At 41.7% G+C, this 16,307-nt stretch overlaps 1 protein-coding gene across 1 annotated transcript in view; it reads right to left on the bottom strand.

Moving 5' to 3' along the window:
* Window positions 1-11,539, bottom strand: part of NOSTRIN (nitric oxide synthase trafficking) — a 68,652-nt gene extending 57,113 nt beyond the window's left edge. Inside the window, exons 1-3 of the mRNA XM_044304276.1 lie at window positions 11,420-11,539; window positions 6,430-6,515; window positions 3,121-3,204 (exon numbers count right to left, since the gene is read on the bottom strand). Of these exons, the coding sequence (XP_044160211.1) occupies window positions 3,121-3,204; window positions 6,430-6,515; window positions 11,420-11,464 (215 nt within the window). The 5' untranslated portion in view covers window positions 11,465-11,539. The remainder of the gene's footprint in view (window positions 1-3,120; window positions 3,205-6,429; window positions 6,516-11,419) is intronic.
* Between the last annotated feature and the right edge of the window lie 4,768 nt (window positions 11,540-16,307).

Here is a 16,307-nt window from a genome sequence, read left to right on the forward strand (position 1 = left end):
ATCCACCGCCGCTTCTATATGTAAGACAGCGTCCCTGCTGTCCTACATGTTAGGGTCAGGAATCCATTTTGTATCTGCACCGCCATGTTTTCCCTTTGCCTTACTTTATGTGTGTGAAGAGAGGACCTTCGGGGAAGAAAGCCAAGTTATTTGATAAAGAATTAAGAACAGGAGAACAAGTTATGATGTTATGATGCACATCCTGTACCAGTAAATGGTGTCAAGAAGTGCAAAGATAAGCAGATGTTTTATTTTAATGTCAAGTTTGTTTCTATAACCTTGGGGAGGTTGGTGTAGCTATTGGCTAAATGCCTTGTTTTGCGCTTATGATATAAAAGATGTAACCTTTGTAATAATAAACCAGCGATTGCTTCAGCTTCACATCCTGACTCTGTCGCAGTCACTCCAAGCTCATACTTTCTGCTGATTTGGACCTCACACAACACCAACAGGGGTCTTGATTAAGGCGACCCAAACGTACATATAGACCATTTTCTACGCCTAAACCAGGCGTAAGCCCACACCACTCCACCTTTTTTAGACCTGGAGCGAGCAGGGATTTTAGGAGTATTTCTGTTCAATAACTGACCCCCCATAACTTAATTGAGGAAAAACTGAAATAATCAATTAGGTTGAATAAATAAATAACCTTTACACACAAATAAATATCATCTGATCTACAGTATCTGTGAGCTGACGTCAAAGTTCACCATCTATCATGCTATAAACACTGGAGATTTTGCTGACTGATCATTGGCTGTTTGGCAGCAACCTGAGCCTATGACAGTGTATGTGAGAAATTTATTGCTGCCTAAAGACTGAATCATGATGGGTGTGACTGTATATTAATGTTCTATTCTCATTATCCTCATCGATTTTATTACATCATAGTGCATTTCCAATTAATGTGCCTAAGTGATATGTGAGTTTGCATCATCTGGCAATTTAATTAATAAAAGCCCCATTTGGAGACTGATGGTACTGGATCTGAGGCAACTATATTTCAGAAATATTCAGACTACTGTTAACAGGTAGAATCATTAAGAACTTTCTAGCCTGTAGATGGGTTAATGGGAGGTTCAAGCCTGGTTCTAGCTTTGTTAGAAAGAGATTATCACATACTACACTGTGTGCACAATATTTAGGCAAGTATTTTGACCATATTGGCAGCGATTTTTATGAATATTTTCCATATTGGAACGAGATCACAGAACCATCAAACATTTTGTTGCAAATAGTCAATAGAGTTGGAAGAAACGTGTTAAGAAAAAAAAGACACAAATTTACTGGCAAAGATTTGAGAAGATTCAAATGTGAAGCGACCAGGAACCCATTATTCTCCAGTGCTGTCATATTCCAGAACTGCAACCTCCCTGGAGTGCCCAGAAGTACAAGGTGTTCAGTGCTAGATAAATGGTCGAGGTAAGGAAGCCTGAACCCCAACCACAAGACACATAGGCTGAAATGTCAAGACTGGATGAAGAAATATCTGACGGATATTTGACAGACAGATTTTTGAAAGGTTTTATGGACTGATAAGTTGAGAGTGACTCTTGACAGACCAGATGGATTTTCCTGTGGTTGGTTTAGTAACAGACACAGATCTCCACTTTGACTCAGATGCCAGCAAGGTGTACAGAAGGTGGGGTGCTGCTATGGGCTGGTATTATTAGAGTTGAGCTAGTTTGACCTTTTCATGTTGAAGATGGACTCAAAATCAACTCCCTAAGCTACAGCCAGTTTTTAGAAGGCACTTTCTTCAAGCAGTGGTACAGAAAAAAGTTTGGATCTTTCAAGAAAACCATGATTTTTATGCAGGACAGTGCTCCATCACATGCATCGAAGTACTCCACTGTATGGCTACTCAGTAAAGCCCTTAAAGATCAAAGAATAATGACATGACCCCTTCCTCACCTGACCTAAATACTATTGAGTACTTATGGGCTGTTCTTAAATGAGAGACCTACAGTGAAGTAACACAGTCCACCTCTCAGCATAGTGTCTGGGAGGCTGTGGTTGCTGCTGCACAAAAAGTTGATCATCAACAGATTAAGAAACTGACAGACTCCATGGATGGAAGCCTTATGACTGGTATGACAGAGCTGAACCCGAACATAACCCCTTCTTCCCCTTCTTGAATTTAAATACATAGTAATTATTTACCACTAATAGTTGCCCAATAATTATGCAGGCATAGATATACTCCTAAGAAAGGGAAAGCTCATTTTTGCCTTCTTAGATATGAGGTTTATTAACATTTTGGATTGACCAACAGCACTGTAGTGGTTCAATAATAAAATTAATCCTCATAATGTAACTTGCCTAATAGTTGTGTACACGGTGTATATGATGTCTGGTTTACATTAACCGTGGCCTAACTCCTTTAAAGTAGACATCCTAAAGGTTCTCCAGATTTCTCAGTTTTACAAATCTTCAAATTTTTAGACTGTCTAGTTTAAGTTTATTCTACCTAAACATTAGACCGGATTATTAAATCTGTCCTATAGTGTGATGGGGCGGGTAAGCTATAAGTCTAGTTATGGAGCATTGCATAGTTCTCAGGTCAATTGATGGGATGTATAATTTTGTACAAAATGTATTTGACAAGAAACTCACATTTATAATCTAGCATTAGAACATTTTCTATAGTGAGTATGACACTATTGTATTTACATTATTATTTGTGTTTGCAGAGTGCGTTTGTTTTTGCTTATGTCTATGTAATACGATGGACAGACCATGTCCTCCAGAGTGCTCTGTATAGGTCCTGTCTGCTCTGGCTAAAACAAATTTTTGTGTTGTATTTGAAAATGAGTTTTCTTAACCAGGCTTCTCCAAAATTTAGTTTGGATATTGTCATACACAGGAATAGAGTTGCCCCTAATCATACTTTTGCTTCTGCAATCCCTTTATATGCAGGCCTAAATAAAGTTGATGAAGCAAAGTCAAAGTCTTTGTTTTAGACTGGCTGCATGGTTAGTCCCAATCCAGCATTTGGGTCAGACTCATAATGTGTTTCGGTCCATCAATTTGTCCCAATAGAGGGCACAAGATTAAAATTACAATGTAACATTTTCAATTCTTAATGTCTTAATATATAATGCATATACATTTACTTACTTCTTGTTCATTCTGTCCAGAGCTTTGGTCAGCTTATTAGACACTTTCTCAAGTCCTTTGGCGTAGTTCAGCTCGAGGTCAGCCCTGTAATATTACACCGAGTTATTTTAAGGACAACGAAAGAGTAAAATGTAATAAATATATTTAAAATGATTAGAAAGATCATATCATATGTAACATGACTTTTAAAAAATACAAATCCAATCAATCCATCCAAACTTGATGGGCATGGGCTTAAAGGGGTTGTCCAGCTTGGACAATCCCTCCTGCCAGTGACATAACTTGCAATTCCAAGGCCCCAATGCAAATACTTTGACTAGCTACCATAAACCATGTATAATACTGGTGTCATTTGATGTGCCCTTTGAACCCCCTAAGGCACCAGGTCACAAGCCTTACCTTTTCCTAAAGAAGTTCCCCCAAAGATGACTTTGTATATTTCCCATCACATCCTCGTTAACTGTGTGTTTGTTCTTATTATGTATTGTTTCATTTTAATAAGAGACTCTACCTTAAGTTAACATTGGCCATACAGTCAACAGAAGTCCAATCCTGTGTATATTTGTCATATAGGTTCATATAGCCATATTTATTTTGCTGTTTTATCCATGTTTCAGTACCTTTTCAGCTTTGTTCACACAGCCATCAGAGACTTCCCTAAAACTATTTTGTCACATTCAATAGTAAGAACGTTGCAATATTTTTGCCTTGGATGGATCCATTCGTGCTGTGTCTACCGCTGTAAAGTGAAGGCAGAATGCAGATGTGAACATAAGGGGAGTTTATAATAGACTGGCATTTTACACCTGTTTCTGATATCCCTTGCGCTGTCGGAGGATGCCCCTAATTTGTGACAAGCCACAAGCATCACCTTTTTCTGAAATCTAAAGCAGCGAGAAGCTGCCATGGATTCAGTCTTTTATTTACTTAAGAAAAAAGGTATTAAAAAAAGATAAATTTAATGGGCCCAATCGCACCCTCCCTACCTTGCCTTTTTGGAAACTGGTAAGAAAGGCACAGAAATGCCACCGGCGTCTAGATTTAGTCGTAATGGCATTAAAAAAAACTAACAAACACAAGGTTTATGGAATTTCTGCACATGAAAACTGGCTTAGGCGAATGATACATTCTCTTCATAGCACAAATGTTGTCTGATCATTGGTCAGATTAAACATCCCACCAATCAGCCGACATATGAGCAATTGATTAATTGGATCTTTTAAGCTAACATAAAAATAAGAGTTTGTTAGCAGCACATCTCCCAGTATAAACAAGATGTGCTTCGGAAAATATCCAAGCTGTATTGCCCAGGAAAGCTTTCTATCTCGTGCCAGTGGTGGATTCACAGCTACGCTACTCAGTACTGACATATGATGTTCTCTCATACTGCTACTTCTGAGGCAGGGACGTAGCTAAAGGCTCATGGGCCCTGGTGCAAGACTTCTGTTTGGGCCCCCTTTCCCTCAATGCTTTGTGGCCAGAGGCAGGGAAGCACCTAGCCTTCATGCTGCATGAGGTAAAAATGTAAACAGCAATCCCCCCCCCCCCCCCCCCCCGTTTTCTCCCCATGCCAAATTCTTCATTCAACCCCTTCCCTCCAGCCAGAGGTGTAACTTGACCAGTATGCACTTTCTATAATACCAGTGTCTTCTTATGTGGCACAGGGGTTTATGGGCCCTTTAGGCTCCTGGCCTGGTAACGACTTATAACATTTTGTGTTGTATATGAGATTAAGTCTTCATTTACTATGTCAGGGGAAACTGGCAACTAGAGATTGGTCCTGCAGACGGAAAAACTGCTGAACAATGCAGGAGTAAGCTAGTATACATCATAGTTTATTTGATAAACTTACATAATGATCAATTGATGCATTTTTTTTGCCTCCATTACTATTGGCACTTATATCATGAGACCAGCAATGAGACTGAGTCCTGCCACCTCTGTTGTTTCAATGGGAAGTTGTTTTTTCCTAATTAATACTATCGGACTGGCATTGAGGAACTCATAGGAATGAATCAAGAAACGTACTTCCTGTCTATACAGCAGGGGCTGCGGGATCTGGCGAGTCTCATTGGTGGTTACATGATCTAACCACCTACAGTAACAGAGGGTTAAAATACATCAATAATTGATATGTAAGTTTATTAAACTACAATGTATACCAGATTGCTTACAAAATGGGGAAGTGGACAGAAATCTGTTTATCGGAGTGCATCTTTATGATCATTGGGGATCAAAGGGAATCTCAATGGGCCCCATCAATGGGGATAGAAACCCTTTAGCAGTGAGGTCTAACCAGATTCCATGTATTTCGGGGGAGATTAGATAAGGAAAAATTAACACTGAAATCACAGGAAATTTGAAGCCACATCCTTCTTTTCACTGTAGAAGTGACACAAACGAAACAGCCTGGGATTTCCTCCGTTATATAACTGTAAGGTCCTGTTTACAACGCAGTCCCTTGAGAAATACTAGTGGTAAGTATGTGAATAGTTATTATAGACTACAAGCCAGCACAGGACTGAAACACTACTGATGTCCCATCTCGGATATGTGTGCGCCAAATCTGCAATGTTTTACAGTAGCAGTATATCAGATGGGCTGTGAAAAACATAAAAATTTGATTTGCGTTGCAGATATAAAATTTGCAGCATGTGAATTTATGATGCAGATAACTTCTACAAACTTCACACCTTGCATGGCACAAATCTGCATGTAAAGGATGCTGCGGTGCATTTTTCTACCACAAATTGACTCAGAATTGGCGTCGATCCAAATTTCAGGTCATATTCGATTCGCCTCGAAGCCTAATTTCTTCGCCTTTCATAGTATTGACTCAATTTTCCCTGAAATGGCAGTAGAAAAACAACAAAAAACATACTCACCTCATCAATTTGTGCACGAAGAGGCCGTCACAGCCATCTTGATCGAAGATACCACGCAAAATCTCATGCGCAGTGACGTATGACACCACCACATCGGCCAGCGTGATAACGTCACCGCCCCGGATCCGGCACCGCCCCGGATCTTCCAAATCAAAATGGCTGCGGCGGGCTCTTTGTGGTCAAATGGATAAGGGGAGTATTTTTTTTTTTTACGGATTAATTTTACGGATTAACCCCTGAAAGCACTCACTATTATTCATATGAATCAGCAATGAACGTGGCATCTGAGGGGTTCAATGAAAAAATCCGCTTCTTGACGAAGTAATTTGTCATAAAGCAAATTTCTTTCTGAAATTCAATGAAGTAGCTAAATCGAATTTTTCTAAACTTCGCTCAACACATATGATAAAGCATTCATACTAACCTCTGTTGCAGAACAGACAAAAGGGTTTTACAAAAATGTTCTCCATTTTTAGAGATGTTCTTAAGGTCCTGATAGACTTTTTCATACTGTAAAAAAATAATTTTTATGCTATAATGAATATCTTTTAAAACAGAAACTTAACTTTAAATCAAAAGCATTTTAGAGAATTTTGATAGAAGGGATAAGATCTGCTGTGTGCCACAAAGTTAAAGGGATTTCAGCAAATATCATTTATTATGTAGAGAAAGTTAGTACAAGACCCTTACTAATATATTGTTATTATCCATATTTCTTCCTATGATGGCTGGATTCATTTTTCCATCGCATTATACACTGCTCGTTTCCACGGTTACGACCACTCTGCAATCCATCAGTGGTGGCTGTGCTTGCACACTATAGGAAAAAGCACCATCCTATGTGCGCTCCCACAGTCCCAGCCACGAGAGAGGCCGGCACTTTTTCCTATAGTGTGCAAGCATGACCACTGCTGCTGGATTGCAGGGTAGTCATAACCATGGAAGCGAGTAGTGTATGATGTGATGGTAAAATGAATCCAGCCAGCAAAGGAAGCAATATGGACAATCACAATACTTTAGTAAGTGCCTTGTATTAACTTTCTCTACATGATAAATGCCACTTGCTGAAGATAGACAACCCCTTTAAGGCCCTTTTAGACTGCACAATTTCAGGACAATTTTTGCGGGGAAATGAACGCTCATTCCCAATAGCTGGCCTGTATAATTGATCAGCTGATGAGCTGCCAATAATCTATAGAAGAGAACGAGGGAACAACAACTGCTGTAGCAATCTTTCCTCTCTCATTCAAAGTAATAAGGCTGGTGTAAGTGAGAGCTGATGTATGATTATCATTAAGGGTGAGCGAATCGACTTCGGATGAAACATCCGAAGTCGATTTGCATAATACTTTGTTTGAATACTGCACGGAGCGAGCGCTCAATATAGTATTAGAATGTATTGGCTCAGATAAGACAAAGTTATTACTTCGCAAAGTTTCGCGAGACTTCGGGTAATAACTTTGTAAATTAATTTCCACTGTAAAAAAACATTTCCGAAACTCGGGTTTGGTTCCAAGTGGTACCTTCATCTGAAGTCGATTCGCTCATCCCTAATTATCATTCATCGGCGCTCACACTGCCCGAAGATCAGACAGCATAATACCACTGTGTATTCAGGTTGAGGAGACAGTATAGCTTAAGTCAAACAATCACAAGAGAGTAACAAAATCAATACAAATGGAAAAGTTGAACCCAAGGTCATTTTGATTAATATTTATTTTTTCTTGGTTGTTCGGGATACTATACAATTTTACAGGATAATATATGTTTATCTCTGTAGGAACTTTTTTTTTTTTCCAGATACAGAGCACTACATCCCATGCATACTGTAGGCATAAAGTTAGATTATAAAATTAAAGCTGCCTTTAGCCACCACTAGGGGGAGCTTAGGAATTTACTGCATATGGTTTATACATTAAGAGGAATAAGGGATGATTCAAACAGACACGTGGATTTGGAAAATGTTATATATGACAGTGAGGTCTGTAAGTCTATGTAAGTCTCCAGGTTTGTTTTCCGTGAGCCATTGACCAATGTAGCGCATGCCTTAAGGTATGAATAGCACCTTTTATGGAGAGGCTTGATTTTGAAGTAAACGTACTTTACTGAGGCAATTTTAGGCAGATGACAAGCACAGACACTTACAAAGTTTTCCCAAGGCTGTATACAGGGGTCTGGGTCGTTCTATAAATGCCTCTCTGAGCCTTGTCCAAATTAATCCAAGCAAACTTCTCAAATCAGCCAAGGGATGCAAAGTTTCTTTCACAATAAATTTTCACTTTTAATATGGCACTACAATGCCAAACTGCAGAGTGTAGTCTTTAACAGATGGCTGGTCTGTCTCCGAAATATGTTAGGGCACCTGAGTCGCTAAAAAAATACAATGATGTCCACAAGTAATGTCATTACCACCTCTTTTTGGCACCTTGCTACCGTCTCCTATGTGCTAACGTATAACATCTAATGTATTTTATGTCATCGCCTAATAATGTGCATATTTATTTCTGAAACTGGTTATGTTCATGTTATTGCCTGGTCTACCAGCAGATGGTGGCAACATTGGCAATATTAGCTTCCCTGGAGAGGAACCTCCTTGTTCCCTTCCAGCCCTCTCTTGAGAGGGAGGAGTTAGTTAGTTAGTTAGTTAGAAGTCAGTGTCTAGTCCACCCTCCTTGGGGAGAGGTTGTTTGCTGGCTAGCAGAGCACTGCCTGCTCTGCTAGGCCGAGAGGCCCTTCCTCTGAAGTCTACATGGTTGCTTGTCCCCTCCTGGGCTTGCATTGCCTTCATCCAAGCAGAAGCTAGAGCTTGAGGTACTGCAACGCCAGGACATGAAGTTCCTAGGATTATTAGTAAGAGCCAGACTACAGACTATAGCTAACTTAAGTTCCAGCAGAAGAGGAAGAGTTCCCTATTTACTCCAGCTAGCATAGCAGAGCTGAGATTATTGCAAATAAGTATTTGCCTGCCAAAGTTAAGCCAATACCTGCTGATGACCAAGATATCATTTGGAAGCTGTTTGGATTACCAATTTATGCCAAGTAAAAGCAACTGTTCAACGTTACTACAAGTCTGGACTCTATTTATTCCACTTGTTCATCATCCAAGTTCAACTACCCCCTTTTGCACTGCTTCGGACCACATCACATCTGGGATCCACGGATATCCAGGTAGGAACACCCTGACACGTGTACATAACATCTACAGAGACTGTAGGCCACCCTGCACCACTCTGGCAATCCTACCTCTGGGTACCAACATTACCATCTACAAAGGGAACCTTTTGTGTCCGCTGCTTAACCGCTGCTGGCGTCACATTTACTTGCTCTATAAGAGGGATATATTTCGTAGAAACCTCCTAAGGGGCAAGGGATACCCCAGACGTGGCCTTAGTGGGCTCGTTGCACACACGCTCAAATTCATGCATTAGTTTGCACTGATATTCTGTCCATGCACTGTCCCTTTGCAATGGCCCTCAACCTACTGAAAAGTTCAAAGCTTACTTCTCTCAGATGCCAGCACTGTTTATTGGTTGCTATTTGTCTGCCATAGCTCACATGGTCAGCATATTCCTGTCACCTGCTTCTCACAGACACCAACTTCTCATTTTAGCTGCTCACACTTCAGAGGCTGGCTGTACAGTCTACACTAGCTACAACTCCTAGCATCCAAGGGGTGGGACCAGCCCACACCCAGCAGCTATCTCTAAAAGGCTAGGGCCCTAACCGTAAAATCCCTGTATGAAGCCTTCAAGATATAATCATTGCATACAGCAAAATTTAACCCCTTATGTAGTGAACTGGACATTGGCTAAAAAAAAATCACATCAAGACTAGCATCATAAATTGTAACAGACTTCCATGAGAGATGGAGCACAACGAGTATCCAGAACAGGCTATTTAAGTACTATCCTTGTGATGGTTTTGATTTAAAGAGGACCTTTCACCTCTCCTGACATGCCTGTTTTAGTAGCTTCATGCATTCCCCATGTAATAACCATTCTGGAGAATCTATTCTTGTGGCGCTTTGTTGTGACATTCCTTTATTCTTTCTAATAGAAGCTATGAATGAATATCTAGCAGTCTGCAGTAAGGGTACAGAGGGGAGGTAACCAGTTGGGGGTGTGTCCCTGCACAGACTGACTATCCAATCAGTGCTGCCATTTTCAGACTGTGCAGTCACACACCCCAACTGGTTACCTCCCCTCTGTACCCTTACTGCAGACTGCTAGCAATTCATTCATAACTTCTGGTAGAAATAATAAAGGAATGGCACAACATAGAGTCATAAGAATAGATACCCCAAAATTGTTATTACACAGGGAATGCATGAAGCTATTAAAAAAGGCATGTCTGGAGTGGTAAAAGGTCCTCTTTAACAGATTAGGGGCCTCACTGCCTTAAATAATATAATATTGTACTCGCTTTGCAACTGTTTTATTTCAATAATGCTTGTACCTTTTCACTGTGATATTATGTTTACTGTAATATGGTATTCACATAACTAAGTGTGGATTTTAATACATCTTTAAAAAGGTTAGGTTTTAAAGGTCAGTCGTCAGTGCTGTTTTGGATTTGAACAGATCAGACAATAAGAGCAGCATCGTCATTATACTTCCACCTTGTGGCCCCTGGATGACTTCTCATAATGATGATTTCCAAATAGTATTGATCTGCAGATTAAGGTACAGTCTCTCATATGAGTTACATACACAAATACAAGTGCTCGGTTGTTAGAGATGAAAGCAATTCATGCTCTGGTATTTACAAAAGGTCACTAAATATTAACCGTTAAAGAATTTATTTTCAGAACTGTGAAAAAAGTAAAGTTATAAAAAAAAAACTATGCATCAAATGTGGCAAAAAACACAACAAAAAATAAATCTGCAACATGTAAGTCTCATGTGGATTTACCCTAAAAGTATAAAAAAATTGCAAAATGGTAACGAAGATATAGTGCACGGTACAGAATTTTTCCATACACAAACAAAAAACATTCCTACAGGACGCAGCACCAGATCATTAGAGAACATATTTGAACTGAAACGCATTCCAGAGATGACACAGGGACAGGTTTATCAACGGCACAGCCTGCTGTGACACTGTGATACGGACTGACCTGGGATTGAAACATTATTTTTACTCCTCCAGCAAATTCAGCTCTGCTATACTGATTCTTCAATGAGAGTTTGTGTTTATTAGCCTACCAGCCTTATCTGATATCTACAAACTGTCTTGTAATATGTAACGATTGTGTCACATATCCGTTTAATACAATTGTTCCGTTTCCAAGCAGGGATAATGGCATGAGAGCCAGCCAGGAACAGAACAGATAGAAAAAATCTTGAGAATGGATACAAATCTTTCTATTTACAAGTTAAATATTTACATATCTAAAGTAATACTAAGTTACTTACAGCAGAACCTGCAAACGGGTCTCTGGTTTTGAAAAGATGATCCATAGCCCTTAGAAGTTAAGGTGAGATGAGGAAGAAGTGATGCATTCTGGGAGACATTACGTAGTTGTCACTTGGCGCCTGCAGTTGGATGATACCATTGAGATGGTGCAATAAAATTATTGGACATATAGTCACTTTACAGCTGGTGAATTCACTGCAGATAGAAATCGCTTATCTGTTGTTATCAGACAGCCGGGCCAGGTAATGTATGCTCTGCTGTGGAAGTAAACAGTAACTTATTAGAATTCTTGTAATGAAGCCAGTTCAGGTGCGGACTTTAGTCTTTTGTGTGATAAAGTAAACTGTTTGTACTTAGGGTAGTGTAACTTGGATCATTTAAGTCACGTAAAGTATAAGGTGGGGTTTCCACAGATCAGACAGGTTTTTCCAGCACATCCCACAGATGCTCGATCTGATTAAAGGGGTTGTCTAAGAGTATAAAAATGTCCCCCAATATGCTGGGCTCCCCATATTGAATATACTTACCCGGGTCCCCGCTCCCTGCACCGTTCCTGGTCACCGCACCACCACTGCAGCTTCTTCCCGTGCACAGATGAAAACACCCGGTGTCGGGGGGGGGGGGGCAGCCAATGGCAGGCGGTGACGGGGACGAGCCTCCCTAGTGTCACCCGTGATGCTAGGGAGGCTCGCCCCTGTCCCCGCCTGCCATTGGCTGCTCCTCCCCAACACCGGATGTTTTCATTCGCGCATGTGGAGAAGCTTCAGCAGCGGTACGGGGACCAAGAGCGGCGCAGAGAGCGGGGACCCAGGTAAGTATATTCAATGTGGGGGGCCCGGCATATTGGGGGACATTTTATACTCTCAGAAAACCCCTTTAAGATCTGGGGAATAGTGATGGGTGGACATTAGCAAGGACGGAACACAATCAAATGTTTGCGAACCGCAAGTTTCACTTTAATGACAGGCAAACCTGAAAAACCTTCAGCTCATATTTGCAGCCACCAAATACTTAGTAGAAGTGTACAAATAGTCCCACAACATGGACAGTGACATACTAGAGGGGGATCAATGACAAAAATTCTAACCAAAAATATGTATCTTTATCAGGTGACATTCTCTGAAATGTGCCCTGTTGGAGCCTAAATTTTTTATTTTAGGCCACGGGAGTATGGGCCTTAAAAATTAGGCATTCACCTGACATAAAAGATATTCTCATTATGTGGCTCGAGGTCAATGGATAAAAATTTTACTGTAGGCCACTGGACTACAGGGCCCAAACATTAGGCATTCACAGGACAGAAAAGTTTAAGTGATTATGTGCCCGGAGGTATATTACACGGTCAATGGATATAAATTTTACTGAAGGCCAGTACAAATACAGGTCAAATACATATGTTTAAAAGAACTAAAAATATTAAATTGGATTAAAAACATGGCTAATAAAATCCCCCTCCTGAAAAAAACCCTAATGATAATAGTTGAAATTCGATAACACGTGGTCGTCACTGATGTTGAATTCCTCCAAGGCTGCAACAATTATTCATTCAGCGAACATAAAAGAACAAGTAAGTATGTGGCTGAAGGTAGATTACACTGTCATTGGATATCAATTTTACAGCAGGTCAGGGTACTACAGGTCCCAAAAATTATGCATTCAGTGTACATAAAAGAACAAGTAAGTATGTGGCTAGAGGTAGATTACACGGTCATTAGATATCAATTTTCCAGCAGGCCAGTATACTACAGGCCCCAAAAATTATGCATTCATGGTACATAAAAGAACAAGTAAGTGGCTGATGGTAGATTACACGGTCATTGGATATCAATTTTCCAACAGGCCAGTGTACTACAGGCCCCAAAAATTATTCATTCAGCGTACATAAAAGAACAAGTAAGTATGTGTCTGGAGGTCTATTAGATGGTCAATGGATATCAATTTTACTGAAGGCCAGTACAAATACAGGTCAAATACATAATTTAAAAGAACTAAAAATATAAAATTGGATTAAAAACATGGCTAACGAAATCCCCCCTCTTGAAAAAAAAACTATCGATAATAGTTGAAACACATGGTCGTCACAGGTGTCGAATTCCTCCGAGGCCCAAAACATTAGGCATTCAACGGACAAAAAAGGCCTGTATTTACCTAAGACAGGGGTCAATATTTGTTCTGGGTGGTGGCAGATATTTGTGGGCTGGCATGAGGAAATTCAATTAAAAGTGGTTGTCACAGGTTTTGAATTCCTCCGGGATCCATAGCTCATTCATTTTTAGAAATGTGAGGTAGTCCACACTGTCGTGAGCTAGGCGAGTGTGCTTATCGGTCACGATTCCCCCTGCTGCGCTGAACGGACAGGACACTGGACGCGGGGCAAGCCAACAGTTTCATGGCAAAATGTGCCAGCTCTGGCCACAGGTCAAGCCTGCACACCCAGTAGTCTAGGGGTTCATCGCTTCTCAGAGCGTCCACATCGGCCGTTAACCGGATGTAGTCAGACACCTGTCGGTTGAGGCGTTCCGTCAGGCTGGATCCAGAGGGTGGCTGTCGATGGGTTGGCTGCAAGAATGATCTCGTATCCGAAGTGACCAACACATCTTCAAAGCGCCCTATTCTTGCATGCACTGTTGGATTGGTACCCGCAACTGTTTCTCTGTGAGTGGAAATTCCTCTGCCAGCGACCCCAAAAGCAGAATGCAGCATTTCTCAAATCAAGGCCTGGATTGCTGCATTTTGAAAGCCCTTTGTGATGCTGGTAACATGTCCACCATTTTGTGTTTGTACCGGGGGTCTTAGTACGTTGCCACCCAGTACTGGTCCTTGCCCTTTATGCTTTTTATACGGGGGTCCCTCTTCAAACACTGGAGCATGAAGGACCACATTTGCACTAAATTGGAAGCGGTGGAGTGGCCTTGCTCCTGCGCATCGTCCAGGATAATGTCGTCCTCGGTCTCCTCCCCCCTGCCACGGACAACACCAGGGATCCCAGAAACGTTTAAAGCATGCTCTTCTTGCTCCTCCTCCGTCCTGGCACCATCCTCCTATGACTCCTCTTCAGACTCATGTTGACTTGTCTCAGATGGAGTAGCCCCCCCTGGGAATTCATCCAGCATTGCGACTTCCTCATCTTCCTGCTCCTGCTGACGGTTTGATCAATGAAACGACGCAATGCATGCTCCAGAAAGAAGGCATAAGGTACGATGTCACTGATGACGCCCTGGCTGCGACTGACCAGTTTGGTGATCAACCAGTTTGGTGATCTCATCAAATGGCCGCAGAAGTCTGCATGAGTCGCACATGAGCAGCCACTGGCGCAGGGGAAAAAAAACAAGCTCCCCAGTACCTGTCCTGACGCAGAGTTCATACAGGTAGTCATTATCTGCAAGTTTCTGCTGGAGCAGCCTATCAAGCATAGTCAAGGTGGAGTTCCATCGTGTCGGGCAGTCACAAATCAGACGTCTGACGGGCAGGTGGTGTCGCTGTTGAATGTCAGCAAGGCGAGCCATGGCTGTGTAAGATCTGCTAAAATGGCCAGAGATTTTCCTGGCCTGCCGCAAGACGCTGGACCTGGGAGTATTTGGCAATGAAATGCTGCACGACTAAGTTCAGGACATGTGCCATGCATGAACGTGTGTCATTTTTCCCTGTTTCAGCGCGCTCAGCAGATTGGCACCGTTGTCGCTCACCACTTTGCCAACTGTCAAATTGAGCGGGGTTAGCCACTGATCGGTCTATGACCGCAAAGCTGAAAGGAGTGCAGGACCAGTGTGGCTATTGGATTCCAGGCACAACAGCCGCAACACAGCATGGCAACGTCTCACCTGGCGCGTCAAATAGGTTCTGGGGAGCTTTTGGGGCGCAGTGGAAGAGGAGGTAGCAGTGGAAGAGGAGGTAGCCGAGGAGGAAATGGAGGATGGAGTAGAAGGAGGCGAAGAAGAGGCAGGCCTGCTTACAATCCGTGGCGGTAACAAAAAATCCACACGGGTGCCACGGGTTGCATGCTTGATGGCCGTCAGAAGGTTCACCCAGTGGGCAGTAAAAGTTATGTACCTTCCCTGCCCGTGTTTGCTAGTAGTGATGGACGAACATCTGCCGGGACGGTTTGCGAACGTGATTGCGCGAACGCGATCAAATGTTCGTGAACCGTAAGTTCGCCGTGGGTCCCATTCATTTTAAAGGCAGGCGAACCTGAAAAACCTTCAGCTCATATTTGCAGCCAAGAAATAATTACTAGAAGTGCACAAATAGTCCCACAACATGGACAGTGACATACCAGATGTATTATTCGAATTTGCGATCTCCATTCATAATTTTTTTCAATGCGAAATATCGGCAATATAATTTTCGCGTATGCGCATGCGCAAATGCACTATACAGTACTCAAATGCACTATAAAGAAAGTATATTGGGATCTAACGCTTCAATCAGTTTTTTGGGGGGTCGACTGGTATATCACACCAGTAGAAATTATTTGTTCCAATAACGCCTTGTCCCTCTATATACCTGCAGTATCGCAGCAGAACCGCACACAACTGCCGCAAAATACAAATGCACTATAATATACTTTCTAACATAGAAAGTATATTATAACATTGTACAAGGAGGGCCCTTTCACACGTCCGTAAGTGTTTTGCGAATCCGCAAAACACGGACATCAGCAATGTACATTCTGCAATTTGTGGACCGCACATCGCTGGCACTATAATAGAAAATGCCTAATCTTGTCTGCAATTGCGGACAAGACTAGGACATGTTCTATTTTTTGCGGAAACAGAAGCACAGATGCGGAAGATGTATAGATGTGGTAGGCAATAACAAGTGCTCGGCGGCACTAAATCAGGTGCTCGGCGGCACCAAATCAGAAACCATATGTCCTACCACAATCCA

This window comes from Bufo gargarizans, chromosome 8 (assembly GCF_014858855.1).
Source record: "Bufo gargarizans isolate SCDJY-AF-19 chromosome 8, ASM1485885v1, whole genome shotgun sequence".
Lineage (NCBI taxonomy): Eukaryota > Metazoa > Chordata > Amphibia > Anura > Bufonidae > Bufo > Bufo gargarizans.